The sequence below is a fragment of the Mytilus galloprovincialis genome, chromosome 2, assembly GCF_965363235.1.
Source record: "Mytilus galloprovincialis chromosome 2, xbMytGall1.hap1.1, whole genome shotgun sequence".
In the NCBI taxonomy this organism is placed as follows: Eukaryota; Metazoa; Mollusca; class Bivalvia; order Mytilida; family Mytilidae; genus Mytilus; species Mytilus galloprovincialis.
In genome coordinates, this window is record NC_134839.1 from 28,616,561 (window position 1) to 28,634,808 (window position 18,248).

The following is an 18,248-nucleotide window of genomic DNA, read 5'->3' on the forward strand; positions in this document are numbered from 1 at the left end:
TTAAATTTTATTGTCCTAAATATACACTATTTATCTGTATTAATCAAGTATCAAATACAGTATCATATTTAATATCCTTTATTTATCAAGAAGTAAAATAACTGATCAATATTTAAAGTATAATATTTCTGACCCCATACTATACATTACATGATATAAAAAATATTTATTAACAAATAATATTATCTATGCTGATATAAAACAAACATATTGTAAACCAGTTATTAATTTGTAAAACAAATATTATATTCTTCAAAGCTTATTTTCTTGTGTAGTTCTATCTGAGTCACAAAATAAAGATATGATTGAATATATGGCAATATCTTTTTTGTCTGTCTAATATACTATTGTAAACTGACACTTGAACTTGAAAAAATTAAAGGAACAGCAGTATATGATATTATTGTATAGCAATATAATATTTCCCACAGAACGTAACCAAAAGTTAGCGTGCAATAAATTCTAATATTGCACTAGTGCAATAAATCTTCAAAATTCATGACGTCATCAACGACAAAATCTTAGTTTAAACCAATTTTTACTTTTAAATATTATATTGCTATACAATAAAAGGGTTATTGCATGAATATTTGGGAATATTGTCCCTTGTAGAACATATATTGCACTCGCAAGCTCGTGCAATATAAAATTCTACTCGGGACAATATTCCCCAATATTCATGCAATAACCCTATATTCTAGATTTGTTTTAAACCATGCCATATAAAGAGGCATTGACCATGTATTATTGCTTCCTATCTAATAAAGCAGCTTTATTAGCTGTGTAACTATAGCTCTTATCTATATAGGTTATTATGATATTTTTTTGATAATTTGAGGAATATTATATATATGGTTCACACAAATGAGAAAACTTAATTAAAACATTCTTTTTTTAATTTTTGTTCTTAAGCTTTCTTTGTTGTTTGTCAAAAAAAAGAGGGAGATGTTACTCAAGGGGAACAATAAAAAAAACATAAGTTGAATAAAAGTAAAACAACAACATATCCCCTCCCACCACCCTCCTCCAGAATAATAGGAAAACAAACAAAACACAAACAAAGACTCCTACAGATTAAAAAGCACAACTACCTTCATACCAGGGTGAACTGATGTCCTCAGCAGGGAAAGCAGTTCTTGTTTCAATTTCAACACCTTTTGTAAAAGTTTTTTTCGGATAAAACCTTAACATTTTGAAAATTCTAATTTTTAGATAAATTTTCCTTAAAGTATTTTCTTTTATCCACTGGAGGTATGTAGTTATTGATAAATGTAAGAAAAGTCAATGGTTTTACCCTGTAAAAAAGTCCAATGTAAAATTGCTTGAATGTATAGAACATGATGTTTAATCCCCATCAACCAGAGGAAGCTTGGATTTGACCTGGAAATCCAGAAACCAACCCCCAACATAGTTTTATAAAGAATACAATTTATTTTCATGTATTTTCAGCCCATGGTATATGATGGATTTAGAAAGTTTATGGACAGCTATATGGAGGCAGAGATACCAGAGGAATTATGTAAACATTTGTTTTTATCATTAATGAAAAAGCCAATTGGACCACCAACAACAACTGGTAAGGATTATCACCATGTCAGAGATGTGGCTGCTGTCACGGCAACACAGACAGTCTGTGCTCCCATAACGCACCTTGGTGCAGATATACATATTGACAAAGGCGAAAAACACCAAGGCTTTGTAGAAAAAATTCATGGTTTGACAGAAAAACTCCAAGGACTAGGTCTCCATGGTGAGAAAGGTCATAGTCGTCATGACAGCGGGGAGTCTGGGAAACGTAGTCGAGCAGGTACCCCTTTGATGGCTGCATGTGTTTTGTTGTATCAGTTATATGTCAGTGCAGAATGGAATCTATTCTTTTGTTTTTTTACAAATTTAAATGTAAATCTTGCTGTTATATGCATGTCTTGTTTCTGTTCTCAATTCTAATATTTTTCCGATCTGTTTTATGGCTCTGGTTTCTTTTTGTAGTATCTTACATTTAATATTACTTTGGAAATTGCAGTGCTGTTTAAAGCTTGCAAAATACCTCAATATCTTATTCCAAGTTTCACATAAGTTTACAAAAACTGATATAGTTGTTGTTCTTGTTATACTGTCATTGTCACCTGACCTAATTTTCATGCTTCAGTGGTCAGGTTAAGTTTTCAGGATTAGGTCTGTTCCTCAACAGCTATACATGATAAGTCAACACTACCATAAATTCAGGAATTTCATGGACTTTATTGCAATTTTTTAAGAATGGACAAAAAAGAGATTGATTATTGTCATTTTATAAGAAACAAGAATGTGTCCATAGTACATGGATGCCCCACTCGCACTATAATTTTCCATGTTCAGTGGACCGTGAAATTGGGGTCAAAACTTTAAGTTGGAATTAAAATTAGAAAGATCATATCATAGGGAACATGTGTACTAAGTTTCAAGTAGTTGTGACTTTAACTTCATCAAAAACTACCTTGACCAAAAACTTTAACCTGAACTTCGCACTTTCATTTTCTGTGTTCAGTTGACCATGAAATTGGGGTCAAAACTATAATTTGGCATTAAAATTAGAAAGATCATATCATGGGGAACATGTGTACTAAGTTTCAAGTGGATTGGACTTCAACTTCATCAAAAACTACCTTGACCAAAAACTTTAACCTGAAGTCGGACGAACGAACGAACGACAAACGAACGAACGGACGAACGAATGGAGGCACAGACCAGAAAACATAATGCCCCTCTACTATCGTAGGTGGGGCATAAAAATTGCATACACATACATACATGCATCGATTATGGAGTTCAGAATCAAATTTATTATTGGGATACTCACCATGTCCCATTATTTGCATTAATGAAAACCTCTCAATAATTAACAGTATTTGGCATGTGAATAACAGTTGATTGTTTGTGTGGGACTTTGTGTTCATCTGACTTATGACATATGGCCATGATCTTATTTTTCTGCTTCAGTACTCAGGTTGTTTTCAGCACAATATGAGTACTCTCAGCCACCTGGGTTACTTTGAATGATAAAGTTTTTGGTAACTGAGCTGGCTCTAATGGGCCTAGGTGGCTGAGTGATCTAAGTAATTTAACTACTGTATCCTTTGCCTGTCAACACAGATGTTGTGAATTCAAATCTGGCATTTTGCAGTTGATTTTGACTCTGATTTTAATTGACTAGGATTGTCAGTTTTTCTATCAAAGGTGGCTGGTTCTCTCTTGGCACACTTACTCCCTTCACTAATAAATACTGACTGCCACAAAATAGCACACTAGTGCTAAAAGTGGTGTTAAACATCAATCATCAAAACATCAATAGTTCTACATTTGAATTACCTATGTTATATGGCCTTAATATCATTTTAACGCCCCAGTGATCAGAATAATTTCCTGGATTCAGTCTGCAGTAGCTATACATGGCAGACCCACAATATTTTGTTGAGGAGTTGTTTTCAGGATTTTACCTGTATGTTTATTTTCATTTGTAGTCATGAGGAAAAAAATCTATTTTTGTGGGTACTTAATTCTTTTTGCAAGTCTTTAGGAAATTTGTTTTTTAACACTGAAATTCATGCTTTTGCACCTATGCCTTCATAATACACAAAAATAACATTGGTGGATCCAGGGGGTGGGGGGGGGGGTCTGGGGTTGGAACCCCCCTTTTTTTGGCCGATCAATGCATTTGAATAGGAGCATATAGTTGGAACCCCCCTTTACTCTGGGTTGGGAACCCCCCTTATTCAAATGGCTGGATCTGCCCCTGAATAAGTACCCCTTTAGTAATAATGAATCCACAATTTATCTGTCTTAACAATTACCTTGACATCAACTTGTTTTTCATGGGTCTATTTTAAGTTTTTAGATTACTTCTCAGAAATTAAACGTGATATGTTCTTGGTATGGCAATTCAATACATGTACCTGAGCATTTGCACCTGAGCATGACTGGTTTCATGGAATCTTCACCTGAGAATTGATTGTCATTAAAAGTAATTGGTATCAGCAGGCTTAACATTGTTTTGTGTCCACTCTTATTATTTTTTCTAATTATTTTATGTTGATATTGTCATTAGTTTTTATTCTCCAGTGTCAGTATCATAGAAAAAAATCATTGTCATAAAAATTAACACAACTTAAGGGTTCAAAGTACATTCATGTTTCTGGGGTGACATGGGAGATAAAATTACAATCTGCAGTAGTTAGATAAAGCTTTCCTTTTCCTGGTTTGGTTTTATTTATCTAGATTAAATATTAGTTTATTTTAATATATTTTTACGTCAATAAAAATCAACGTTAAGATAAGATTAGTTTTCATATAATATATGGTTACACATTTTTTTAGTACACCCTCATATTTGAGGCCTTTTAGGGGTTCTATATACCCAGTATAAGTATAGTCAAGATTTTGCTGGTTAACTGTGTGTTTTGTTTTGTAAATGTTCTTAAATATTTCTTATATGCAGGACATTTACTGCGGTCTGTCCTCAAATTTTAAGGGCTTTTTAAAGCACTGCAAATTCTTGTCATAATTTATTTGGAGGTTTAGATTTTAATATACGAATAATGTGACTTGTTGAGTATCGCAATAATAAAAACTTGCATTTTGATAACTAAACCAGGTCTTTATGTAAATTTTTCTTAAATTGTAATAATTGAACTCGCATTCTTGTCCAATTTTGAAATATTGCAATAATAAATGCACAATAATTTCTGGTTATACAGTATGGGACAATATGCATGTTATTTGTTATTTGTTTTTGGTGATTTAGAGATTGGTAAATTGTGTGGACAACTATCAGCTATTGAGGATTTAATGCTGACTTCTAGATGTCTTTTGGTTATTTAGAGATCGTAAATTGTGTGGACAACTATCAGCTATTGAGGATTTAATGCTGACTTCTAGATGTCTTTTGGTTATTTGTATTGTTTGGTTGCTGTTTCATTGACATATACCCCAGACTCCCTAAGGTCCTTGGAGTTCTAGTGGTCTTAGTAGTTCCACATTGTATCTTACTTTTTAACACTAGGGTTGTTGCAGTTTCAATCTCACCTATGGCAGGTATTTTCAACTTCAATCTAAATTGACAGTTTTTTTTGCTGAAAAGTAAAATAACAAAATTACCAAACTTGCGGGTAAATTCAAAATTAAAGCCCATAATCAAATTGCAAAATCAAAAGCTAAAACACATCAAAAGAATGGGTAACAACTGTCATTTACCTGACTTGGTACAAGCATTTCCTTAAGTAGAAAATGGTTTAGAGCAATCAGGCTTCCTCCACCATTTAAAATTGACTACCACAAAATTGTCAATAGTACTGAAAGGGGTGTTTAACACCCAACAATCTTATATCATCAATCACACCTCCTTTCATTCATAATATGAATAGTACCAATCTGTTTATCTATCTAACTGTCTCTTTAAAAACAGGAATGTAAAATGCATGTCTTCTTTGTTTTCAAGTTGCATGACATTTTTCATTGGCCAAGGTATCTCTGTAGATATGTGTTGTATAGTCTGTAGATGTTAAAGATGCTCTTGTGTTGCTAAAATGAAACGAGGACAGCCATTTCTATCTGGTCAAATCATCCAAAAGGATGAGTGTTAATACATTATGTGTATGTTGAAACTTACTTTGATGTTAGGACTAATTCTAATTCTAATTGGTAGGTACAAGAAGGTATGATATGTTGTTGACCAAATGAATTCCTGTCTGCCTTCAAATTGCTGCAAAATACACACAATTTCAACTGAGGTTATCCTAATTCTATTGAATTATTGATGTACAAAAATAGTGTAAAGTAAGAAATTGTGGAATATCTTATAAACAGAAAAAGATTGAAATTAGGACTTTTTTTTAAACTTTAAATTATGTAATTGATCTCACCATAGGTAAACAGAAGCTTAAATAACCCTATAAATGCTATTGAACTATTGATGTACTAAAATGGGTTCAAATAAAAAATCTAAGACCATATCAACAGAAAAGCTAAAAAATAGGACGTTTTAACGCTTCAGTTTAAACCTTAATAATACATGCCTTTATGATATATTGTACTAATGTGTTAACTAAACAATCATAGTTATCAAACATGCTGAATACTCGAAAGGGAGAATTTTAAAACTACTGGTAGAATAATAATGTCACTGGACATTCCATTTGATATAACTAAAAATTCCCACAATTTTATCAGACATCACATTTTGCTACATTTTGGTATGATACATGTATTTTTTTTGAAGTATTTTTGTTCAATAATTTGAAATACTGGAATAAGATGAATTCGGGGAAATATAGACAGCAGCTAAACTTAACAAAATAATATGTCACTTGATTAAAAAAAAAATATCATATTTTCACATTTTTAATCAAAATGTTGACATGTAGGAAGTATGAAAACTTTGTGGGCTATTCTTTTGAATGCCAGGGGATTAAAATACTTCAAAAACTATAACTACTTATGAAATATGAATATTAGGAAAACAATTTTTTTTAATATTTTGATATTATCACCCGATTATTATAGCCTTCAGGATCTTGATTTGTAGCAATGTTGGCGCTGTGGTCTGTTTGTGTCAATCTGACAGATAATTTAGCACAGACTTTATAGGGTAGTGGTTACGCAACAACCCCGCTCTGGACCATCTCACCTAATTAATTTTAATTCTATTTTATGATGACAGAATATTATAAATGTCAGGCATTAAATATTAAGTAGATGTGGGAGTAAGAATAGACATTATGTAAGATTAATTTGACAGATTGTGCTTCTATTATCATGATTTGTTATGGGAAGACCTTGGAACCTGACATTTATGTTCTAAATTTAATCTGAAATAAAATGCACGCCTGAAATAGAAAGTAATTGCTACACCCTTCTTTTTTTACAAGCTTAGGATGATATTTGAATTCATATATACAAAATACATATTTTCTTGAAATAGTTAAAAATTTAAGAAATAATACATGGAGGTTTGAATTTATAAAGATTTTACCACTGGTTGTCCATTTATGCTTAATATTTAACCTTTGTATTAGATAGGGTTAAAATATCAGCATAAAGGGCAAACCTTATCTGGTAACTCAGTTAGAAAAAGCATATATGACACAATATTTAAAATTTTATCGAAATATTTTCTTATCTGAAGGGTCAACATCAGCGTCCACACATCCTGCTGTTTCTGTGACTGCCAATCCTGCCGTAGAGAAATCGTTAGCAGCTGGAGACGATAGTACACCTGATGTATCCACTCATTCTAGATCATCGTCAAAAAAGTCAAATCACAGTGTTAATACTATACATAATGGTAAGTCATTTAATCACAGTGTTAATATTATACATAATGGTAAGTCATTCAAACACAGTGTTAATACTATACATAATGGTAAGTCATTCAATCACACTGTTAGTACTATACATAATGGTAAGTCATTTAATCACAGTGTTAATATTATACATAATGGTAAGTCATTCAATCACAGTGTTAATACTATACATAATGGTAAGTCATTCAATCACTGTTAATACTATACATAATGGTAAGTCATTCAATCACACTGTTAGTACTATACATAATGGTAAGTCATTTAATCACAGTGTTAATATTATACATAATGGTAAGTCATTCAATCACACTGTTAATACTATACATAATGGTAAGTCATTCAATCACAGTGTTAATACTATACATAATGGTAAGTGGTCCAAATTATGTTACAGTCTTGTCAAACATATTATGTCCACCTTAAGGCTTGAAGAAAGGAAGGGAGTTGGATAATCTAGGTATTTGTAATGTGCATTTTCTTAGTCAGGTCTCTGTTAGTGTTTTTGTGATTTTAAGATAGCCTTAATTATATTTATCCCCCTCCCCCCTTTTTCTCCTCAGTTTGGAACCCCATTTTGAAAATGGCTGGATCCGCCCCTGATACTGATACTTATTATTTAAGACCATTACCTTGATGCTGGAGTAAAAGTTAATCTGCTTATAAATTAGCCTACATTTCATGTCAGAAATCCAAGACTTATAACCCTTCTATATATATCAGATGCTTTTTGCAAATTTCTACTGATGGTAAATTGGCTGGTGTAGTTTGGGAGTAAAATCTGTAGCTACTCGCTTATAAGTTGGTAAATTGTGAACTTCTAGTATCTGTTTATTGTTTATCATTTTGTAAAGATGCAATAGAAAACCCAACAATTATTTTTCAAACCTGTTAAAATGAACTTTTAACTTATTGATAATTATTTTATATATTCTGGACATTTAGTGCAGAAAAGACACTTGTGGTCAATATAATGTGATAAACCTGACTAAGTCTGAAGCCATGTTAGATGCTCGATACAAACAAGATTCATAAATATAAGATACTTAACACCTTTCAAAAATATGCAGGGTCCCATAGCTTAAGATAGATTTGAAATCCTTTTTGTTTTTTTCAAATTAAAACGGTAAAAGTTGTAGTCCTATCATACAATGAAAGACAATATATTCATGTTGGAAAATATATTTATGTCATGTTTCTTTACCAGGGAAATGGGTTTAGTTGCTTGATATTTTGTATAAATGTAAGTTAAATTCTAGGTAAAAAAAGGACAATGTTAATTGTGTGTTGATGGAAAAATAAACAGAATAGAATAAGCCCAGGTTTTCTACTGTCATATTTGTATATATTTGTTTTAATTGACTTGGTTTTAATAGTTTCACCATTTTTTGTCCAAAAGTGTGTTTATATGGAAGTTGATTATTTACCAGCAATCAAATGTTAATACAGCTTTGATATAAAGAGTTGTTTAATCTGTGTTACCAATTTATTGTCATTCCATATTCAATTATTGAACTGACCAACATGTTAAACAAATGACAAGCTGCAACAGCAAATCTATAAATAGTAACACATAATACGACAAAAATGGTGTAGATCATAGAGCCTAATTCCTTTGTTTTACTTGGAGTAAGAAAATGAATGCTTTTGTCATTGATTTCCGATAAATCCAGTATTCCAACATACGGCAGAAGTCGTAGAGATCATCGTAGAGATCATCGTAGAGATCGGGAGGTAGATACACTAGAGGTTAATAAGATCTAGAGTAGGATACTTAATAAAGTAACAAGACATTATATTGTCCGTTTATAACATATTTAATCATAATTTTGACATGTTTACTACTGAATTAACAATTGATTTCTGAGCTTTCTTTAGGGCATAGGAATAGGTTAGGCTGTGATAATGGTATTAGTTTATTTGTGATCGACACATAGTCAAGAGTGTTAGCAAGACAAGTGGAATTAAGACATTTATTTATAGAAGTGTGACTTCCAATTTAGGAGTTGTTTTGTTTTGGTCTTTGTATGAGCTAAAAGCAGAACTATATATTTTTAGTTATATCTTTCACACTTGTAATGATAGATCTCCTTAATTATGCATTTACATGAAGGCGTAAAGACCAAATTAGAAGCTGTTTGGGACCTACAAACTATTTTTGTTTCATTGTTAGAGCCTATAATTAGATATTTATTTGTGTAAGTGTGAATTAGAAGTCTTTTTCCGTTTTATTGTCACCTTTATTGTCAAATTTTTAGCAAAGCATTAGATATTTATTTTTATATGAAAATGAATACCAAACTGTGAGATAGATTTTTAGGTGTTCTGTAAAATCTATTTGTAATTTGTTCCAAATGTAAAAGTTATCTCCCTCTGGTAAAAATGGCTTTCGTGATATATTATAAGAAGAAAGGTGACTTATCTTCTCACCATTTGTGCTCACCTGGCAAATCTTAGAGATCAGAGTATCACATGATATATTCTATGAAGTTAGGTGACTTATCCTTTCACCTGGCAAATCTCAGAGATCAGAGTATCACATGATATATTCTATAAAGTTAGGTGACTTATCCTTCCACCTGGCAGATCCTAGGTACCTGAATATCACATGACTTTTTCTAGTAAGACGGGTGACTTTACCGCTTACCTGAACGATTCCAGGGATCAGAGTATCACATGATTCATATATTATATGCAGACACAGTGATACATATTTGATAAACTTAGCTCCCAAAAGATCCTTATTGAGTCCATTATCTGGCCTCATTGAGATTTTTTGGGACTAAAGGATTTAGTACCTGGAAATTCTTATAAATGTCCTGAACACAAGGAAGCACAAGATTAAGGGTTAATCTATTGGTGTAGGCAATCCCTGAGATCCAGGGAATCATGATGTTTTAGTTCCCGTAAAAAGTTAATTAATCCTCCCCTCCCACTATTAGAACTTCAAAGACCAGCGTTATACATGACATGCAGATGATGTCAAGAACTAGATTATCACCTGACTTACAGATGTTACAAATGATCTCTCTTCCCACCTGTAGAAACCAATGGACCCAACAATTATATGATTAAGTATGAGTGTAAAAGCTGTGGTTTTGTTTGAATTTAGAATTTTTCTATCGATTGATATTGTCAGGCCAGTTGATTCAGTTACACTCCTACAGAAATATTTATTCCACATTTTCAGTGATTTACCGTGTTGATAGAGTCTGAATCATATAGTACAGTTTATAGCATGCTTTAAATGGAATTACTTTATTTAATATTGATTGAATTCTTTATTCTGGGATGTATTATGGTCAGCAAATTATAGTGAACATATTTCATATTAATTGCTACTAATGCTTGTAATCAATTTGAGGGTCTAGAGAGGAACTTTTAATAAAAATGATTAGTTAGTATTTTAAGTTCTTTGGTCTAGTTTTATAAGTTAATTATAAATGCCACCTAATATTTAAATATTACAATGGACATGGAAATAATGTCTGTCCATTGATAGTTATCCCACGATGATGCGGTGTGTCAGTGTAAGATCACCCCGATGGCTGGAGGCCAGAGGGTGATCTAACACTGACACACCAAGTCCGAGTGGGATAACTATTTTATATCCCAGCTGTTTTAGATTAGACGAAAAATCATTTACAGTTTATAAAATCTAGTTTAGAATGCCACACAACCATTATAATATACTTTATACATTACTATATGATTTTTCCCTTTTTGACCCCCGAACACGATGAGTAGATATCATAAAATGTCAACTCGCCCCACTGGCCAATCGGCCCAACCTACATCGCCACTTTATGAAAAAAATCGCCACTTTATGAAAAAAATCACCACTTTCTGAAAAAAATCGCCCCACTCTTGTTTATCGACTCGCCCCACTTTTGAAAAAGTGTAATATCAAACTGAACAATCACTGACAACTCACAATTAACAAAAAGGATTTAAACCCCACTGAATAAAGGTCTGCCAACTTGCCCCACTTATAAAAATTTCTTGCGACCTTTAAGTAGGTTAAATTACTAATAGTACATATCCAGTCATCCTGGTGTAGTGGTTGTGTCGTGGCTTGATATGCTAAAGGTCTTGAGTTCGAATCCCAGCATATTCACTGGATTTTTTCTACTTGAATTTTAATAGATAGTCTTTTCCGTATAATTGTATATTTAGTTATAAGTTTTATAGTGGATTTGACATTCCCGCCAAAATGTTCCAGAACAAAGGAAAGCATGCATAACAAAGAAACTCAAACTGGGGTGATCCGGCTCAGTTAGAACAAAGGAGCTGGGATGTAAGTCTTATTAGTGCTTTCACAGGTATAATTTTTGCCAGATTTTTAGCTCACCTGGCCCGAAGGGCCAAGTGAGCTTTTCTCATCACTTGGCGTCCGGCGTCCGTCGTCGTCCGTCGTCGTCGTCGTCGTCGTCCGTCGTCGTCCTGCGTTAACTTTTACAAAAATCTTCTCCTCTGAAACTACTGGGCCAAATTTAACCAAACTTGGCCACAATCATCATTGGGGTATCTAGTTTAAAAATTGTGTCCGGTGACCCCGCCAACTAACCAAGATGGCCGCCATGGCTATAAATAGAACATAGGGGTAAAATGCAGTTTTTGGCTTATAACTCAAAAACCAAAGCATTTAGGGCAAATCTGACATGGGGTAATATTGTTAATCAGGTTAAGATCTATCTGCCCTGAAATTTTCAGATGAATCTGACATTCCGTTGTTAGGTTGCTGCCCCTGAATTGGTAATTTTAAGGAAATTTTGTTGTTTTTGGTTATTATCTTGAATATTATTTCAGATAGAGATAAACTGTAAAAAGCAATAATGTTCAGCAAAGTAAGATCTACGAATAAGTCAACATGACCAAAATGATCAGTTGACCACTTTAGGAGTTATTGCCCTTTATAGTCAATTTTTAACCATTTTTTGTAAATCTTAGTAATCTTTTAGAAAAATCTTCTCCTCTGAAACTGCTGGGCCAAATTATTTGAAACTTGGCCACAATCATCATTGGGGTATCTAGTTTAAAAATTGTGTCCGGTGACCCCGCCAACTAACCAAGATGACCGCCATGGCTATAAATAGAACATAGGGGTAAAATGCAGTTTTTGGCTTATAACTCAAAAACCAAAGCATTTAGAGGAAATCTGACATTGGGTAAAATTGTTAATCAGGTGAAGATCTATCTGTCCTGAAATTTTCAGATGAATTGGACAACCTGTTTTTGGGTTGCGGCCCCTGAATTGGTAATTTTAAGGAAATTTTGCTGTTTTTGGTTATTATATTGAATATTATTATAGATATAGGTAAACTGTAAACAGCAATAATGTTCAGCAAGGTCAGATTTACAAATAAGTCAACATGACCAAAATGGTCAGTTGACCTCTTTAGGAGTTATTGCCCTTTAAAGTCAATTTTTAACCATTTTTCGTAAATTTTATATATCTTTTACTAAAATCTTCTTCTCTGAAACTGCTGTGCCAAATTGATCCAAACTTGGCCACAATCATCTTTGGGGTTTCTTGTTTAAAAAATGTGTCCGGTGACCTGGCCATCAAACCAAGATGGCCGCCACGGCTAAAAATAGAACATAGGGGTAAAATACAGTTTTTGGCTTATAACTCAAAAACCAAATAATTTAGAGAAAATCTGACATGAAGTAAAATTGTTAATCAGGTCAAGATCTATCTGCCCTGAAATTTTCAGATGAATTGGACAACCTGTTTTTGGGTTGCGGCCCCTGAATTGGTAATTTTAAGGAAATTTTGCTGTTTTATATTGAATATTATTATAGATATAGGTAAACTGTAAACAGCAATAATGTTCAGCAAAGTAAGATCTACAAATAAGTCAACATGAACGAAATGGTCAATTGACCCCTGTAGGAGTTATTGACCTTTGTAGTCAATTTTCAATCTGCTTCCTTTGTTTAATATTCACATAGACCAAGGTGAGCGACACAGGCTCTTTAGAGCCTCTAGTTATAAAACTTATACTATAGGTCATTATCAGCAATATCTCAGGCATGTTCTATAATATTGGCTGATCAACTTTTTATGCCCCACCTACGATAGTAGAGGGGCATTATGTTTTCTGGTCTGTGCCTCCATCCGTCCGTTCGTCTCTCCGTGTGTCCGTTCACTTCAGGTTAAAGTTTTTGGTCAAGGTAGTTTTTGATGAAGTTGAAGTCCAATCAACTTGAAACTTTGTACACATGTTCCCCATGATATGATCTTTCTAAATGCCAAATTATAGTTTTGACCAAATTTAAGTTGTGACCCCAATTTCACGGTCCACTGAACATAGAAAATGATAGTGCTAGTGGGGCATCTGTGTACTATGAACACATTCTTGTTAAAAATAAATTATCCCCCATTGAAATATTTAAAATTGAATTTATGAAAAATATGTGCAACAAGGGGCCTGGGACATAGGAATTCAGTTCTTTTGTTAAACTTTCTTTGGTGATTTCTGTTGAATGTATTGACAACTTTATAAAGTAGTTTCTGCTTTATGTTACCTTAACGTTGACCTTCAAGTCAGGGGCTGATCCAGCCATTTTAAAAAGGGGGGAGGTCCCAACCCAGAGTAAAGGGGGGGGGGGGGGGCTCCAACTATATGCTCCCATTCAAATGTATTGATCGTCCAAAAAAAGGGGTGTTCCAACCCCCGGAACCCCCCTGGATCCGCCAATGCAAGTAGTGCCATTTTGATCTTGTTAGATTCTAACCAAATTGATCTCTGTTTCTTTTATTCATTTGTCATTGAGTAGAATTCATCATATTGTAAGGAATCCTTCATGTCTTTTGTTGTTCATCTCTAGATGCCATTTTGTTGTTTTGTCATTGGTTGTTGGTATATCCCTACAGGTTTGGCACAACCATTTTCCGTCTTTAAACTGGTATGATTTAAGGATGTTCTTAGGTGAGGTTTTGGAATTAGTGTCAAATGTTCTGACTCCTCAGTGTTTTGCCATACGATACAAGGTGAAATATTTTGCCCCATAACGCCTATTTATCTTTATTTATCTTATTTATCTAAGTTTTAATTTGAAAATGAAGGTTTGATTGGCACTACGAATCCTGTTAAGGAATTACTTAAGTAAAAAGAAGCCCTATAATCAGTACCTATGGCATCATTAATATCATGCCTCATATAACCACTGACTCCATGTTAATTTATTCTTAATGTCAGTTTTCCTATTATTGTAATGGATAAATTGATATAAAGACCATCAAATAATAGCGAGTACATATAGCTATATGGCTATTCCTGACAGATTTTGTTTATTTAGGTGAAATTAATCAGGGACAATCGATGATTAATATAGCTGTTGTATTATTGCTTTATTGTATTTATTTTCTAAGGCTGTGCTGAATGTGAGGCTCCAGAAATTCTTCTGTATTTAGTCTGTGTAATCCAATAAATGATATGAGACGTATTTCACTAAGTTCACTGGTCAGAACATAAAGTGGAGGGCTAAACATTAAAGCTGACTCTGCAGAATTGGCTTTGCTTATTGTTTATTGCTGTACGCTGATCCATAGTTATTAATTTCTGTGTCATTCGGTCTCTTCTGAAGATTTGGCAACATCCGTGTCCCATGGACACATTCCCCATTTATTTATAATAGTCCAGAATAATTTAATTTTGGATGTAACACGTCTTCTGATTGGCTGAAGTTTTTTTTGTTATGAGCCCATAGACATAATTTAGTCATGTGACCGTGACGTAATCAACATTTTCTCATGGTTTTCTACGGTTTAAAATGGAATTTAGAATTAAATTATAAGAAATGATTGTAATATTTTTCTGTCTATTTTAAATAACATAAAAAATGTGGTGCACACTGTTAAATAACCCGCTACACGCGTTATTCAGTGTGCACCAAATTTTTTATGTTATTTCTTCATAGACAGAAAAAATATTACAGTCATTCCTTAAATAAATGGTATGATTTAAGGATGTTCTTAGGTGAGGTTTTGGAATTAGTGTCAAATGTTCTGACTCCTCAGTGTTTTTCCATACGATACAAGGTGAAATATTTTGCCCCATAACGCCTATTTATCTTTATTTATCTTATTTATCTAAGTTTTAATTTAAAATTGAAGGTTTGATTGGCACTGTGAATCCTGTTAAGGAATTACTTAAGTAAAAAGAAGCCCTATAATCAGTACCTATGGCATCATTAATATCATGCCTCATATAACCACTGACTCCATGTTTATTTATTCTTAATGTCAGTTTTCCTGTTATTGTAATGGATAAATTGGTATAAAGACCATCAAATAATAGCGAGTACCTATAGCTATATGGCTATTCCTGACAGATTTTGTTTATTTAGGTGAAATTAATCAGGGACAATCGATGATTAATATAGCTGTTGTATTATTGCTTTATTGTCCCATGGACACATTCCCCATTTATTTATAATAGTCCAGAATAATTTAATTTTGGATGTAACAAGTCTTCTGATTGGCTGATGTTATTTTGTTATGAGCCCATAGACATAATTTAGTCATGTGACCGTGACGTAATCAATATTTTTTCATGGTTTTCTATTGTTTAAAATGGAATTTAGAATTAAATTATAAGAAATGATTGTAATATTTTTCTGTCTATTTGAAATAACATAAAAAATGTGGTGCACACTGTTAAATAACCCACTACGCGCGTTATTCAGTGTGCACCACATTTTTTATGTTATTTCTTCATGATCATAGACAGAAAAAATATTACAGTCATTCCTTAAATAAATGTCAGTAGCAATCCGTAGTATAATTTATACAATTAGATTTCTCCCTAATTGTTCCTTATTTGAATGGTTTTTCTTTATATGTTTTATAAGTCTATTGACTAAGTCAACACTTTTTTAAGGTTTGTTGATATTTTAATTGTTTAGAATCAATACCAAAATGTTTTACAAGAGTTTACAATCTACGTGCAGCTGGACAAAAAATGTGCATAATGAAGTAATTACTACATGATTGTGATTATTGCAATTAATTCCTTAATTTCCATAATTATACAAACATACTTCCAGGAAATATTTTTACATTATGAATTTATTAAATTGTAAGAAACTCTAACTATTGCAAGTATTAATGAAAAATTCAGATAGAAATTATACCAATACATATGGATGGATTTTTTCTGTGTACTTTAAGAAATTAAATATTTTTTAGTAGTACATTTATATGACTTACAATGATTTATTCCTATTGTATTGGTTTGCTATAATTCTGTGACAGTTGTGATAAATAGGTAATAATGATCTGCATGTAAGTCAACTTATACTAATTATGGTCTAGGACATGTGACATGTACTCCTATATATACCAGTAAGTACTTTTAGTGCAGGAGGTCATGGGTTCAATTCCCTTCCTGTCAAACCAGTCCATAGATTTTGATTTTGTGCTTGCTGCTTTTCTTTCTGAATAAATGAATATATGGTACCGTATTTAAATGAACAAGACAGTAACCAAGCCACATATAAAACTTCCAAGATGCATCTAAAGGTCATCATATAGTCTTCAATTACAAACAGGTGTCTCTGCAATGCTTATAGATTATCATTGATCATCTCAACGAGATTGATTTTCTCGCTTGAGCCAGGACGGTGAAAGCGAGAAAGGCAATCGAGTTGAGATGACCAATGATAATCTGTTTATTGCTATTTTACCTATGACGACGTTGTCAATTCTATGTCGTTAGCAACGCCACGTGCCTGCTTAGTTTCCAGCGATAATTTTCCATCTCAAGCGTGTAACATGATATAAAATATATCACAAAAAAAGATCAAAGGAAAAAGTCACAAAATAGCGATAATGTGGATTTATTTATTTTTGTGGTTGCTAATTTTCTTTGATTGAGGAAAACTGGCATTTTTGTAGAGCCTGCAACTTTTAGTGCAGAAAGCTCGACATAGGGATCTGGCGGCGGCCCCAGCAGCGTTAGCTAACTTCTTAAAAGCTTTATATCTTAGAAGGTGGAAGACCTGGATTGCTCATACTTTGTATATAGATGCCTCACGTTAAGAAGTTTCCGTCAGTCACATGTCCAATGTCATTGACCTCATTTTCATGGTTCAGTGACTACTTGAAAAAAAAGTTAAGATTTTTTGTAATGTTAAATTCTCTCTTATTATAAGTAATAAGATAACTTTATTTGGTATGTGCATACCTTGCAAGGTCCTCATGCCCGTCAGACAGTTTTCACTTGACCTCGACCTCTTTTCATGGATCAGTGAGCAAGGTTAAGTTTTGGTGGTCAAGTCCATATCTCAGATACTATAAGCAATAGGTCTAGTATATTCGGTGTATGGAAGGACTGTAAGGTGTACATTTCCAACTGGCAGGTGTCATCTGACCTTGACCTCATTTTCATGGTTCAGTGGTTAAAGTTAATTTTTGTGTTTTGCTCTTTTTTCTTATACTGTATGCAATAGGCCTACTATATTTTGTGTATGGAATGATTGAAAGGTGTGCATGTTTAGCTTGCAGGTGTCATCTGACCTTGACCTCATTTTCATGGTTCAGTGGTCAAAATTAAGTTTTGAGTTTTGGTCTTTTTTCTAATACTAATTGCAATAGGTCAACTATTTTTGGTGTATGGAAATATTTTATGATCTATATGTCAGTCGTACAGGTTTGATTGACCTTGACCTCATTTTCACAGTGCTTTGCTCAGTGTTAAGTTTTTGTGTTTTGGTCTGTTTTTCTTAAACTATATGCAATAGGTCAACTATATTTGTTGTATGAAAGAATTGTTAGCTGTACATGCCTGCCTGGCATGGTTCATCTGACCTTGACCCCATTTTCATGGTTCATTGGTCAATGTTTAGTTTTCTTGGTTAAATATATGTGACAGTTGTAATAAAGCTTTATCTTTAGGACTATCAGAA

At 33.0% G+C, this 18,248-nt stretch overlaps 1 protein-coding gene across 5 annotated transcripts in view; it reads left to right on the forward strand.

The window, feature by feature from the left end:
• Positions 1–18,248, forward strand: part of LOC143063313 (diacylglycerol kinase beta-like) — a 155,931-nt gene that overhangs the window by 38,231 nt on the left and 99,452 nt on the right. For 4 of the 5 annotated variants that reach the window (XM_076235377.1, XM_076235375.1, XM_076235379.1 and 1 more), the window contains exons 5-6: positions 1,450–1,807; positions 7,160–7,318. In XM_076235377.1, the coding sequence (XP_076091492.1) occupies positions 1,450–1,807; positions 7,160–7,318 (517 nt within the window). The remainder of the gene's footprint in view (positions 1–1,449; positions 1,808–7,159; positions 7,319–18,248) is intronic. The other variant, XM_076235380.1, reaches the window with a different exon arrangement.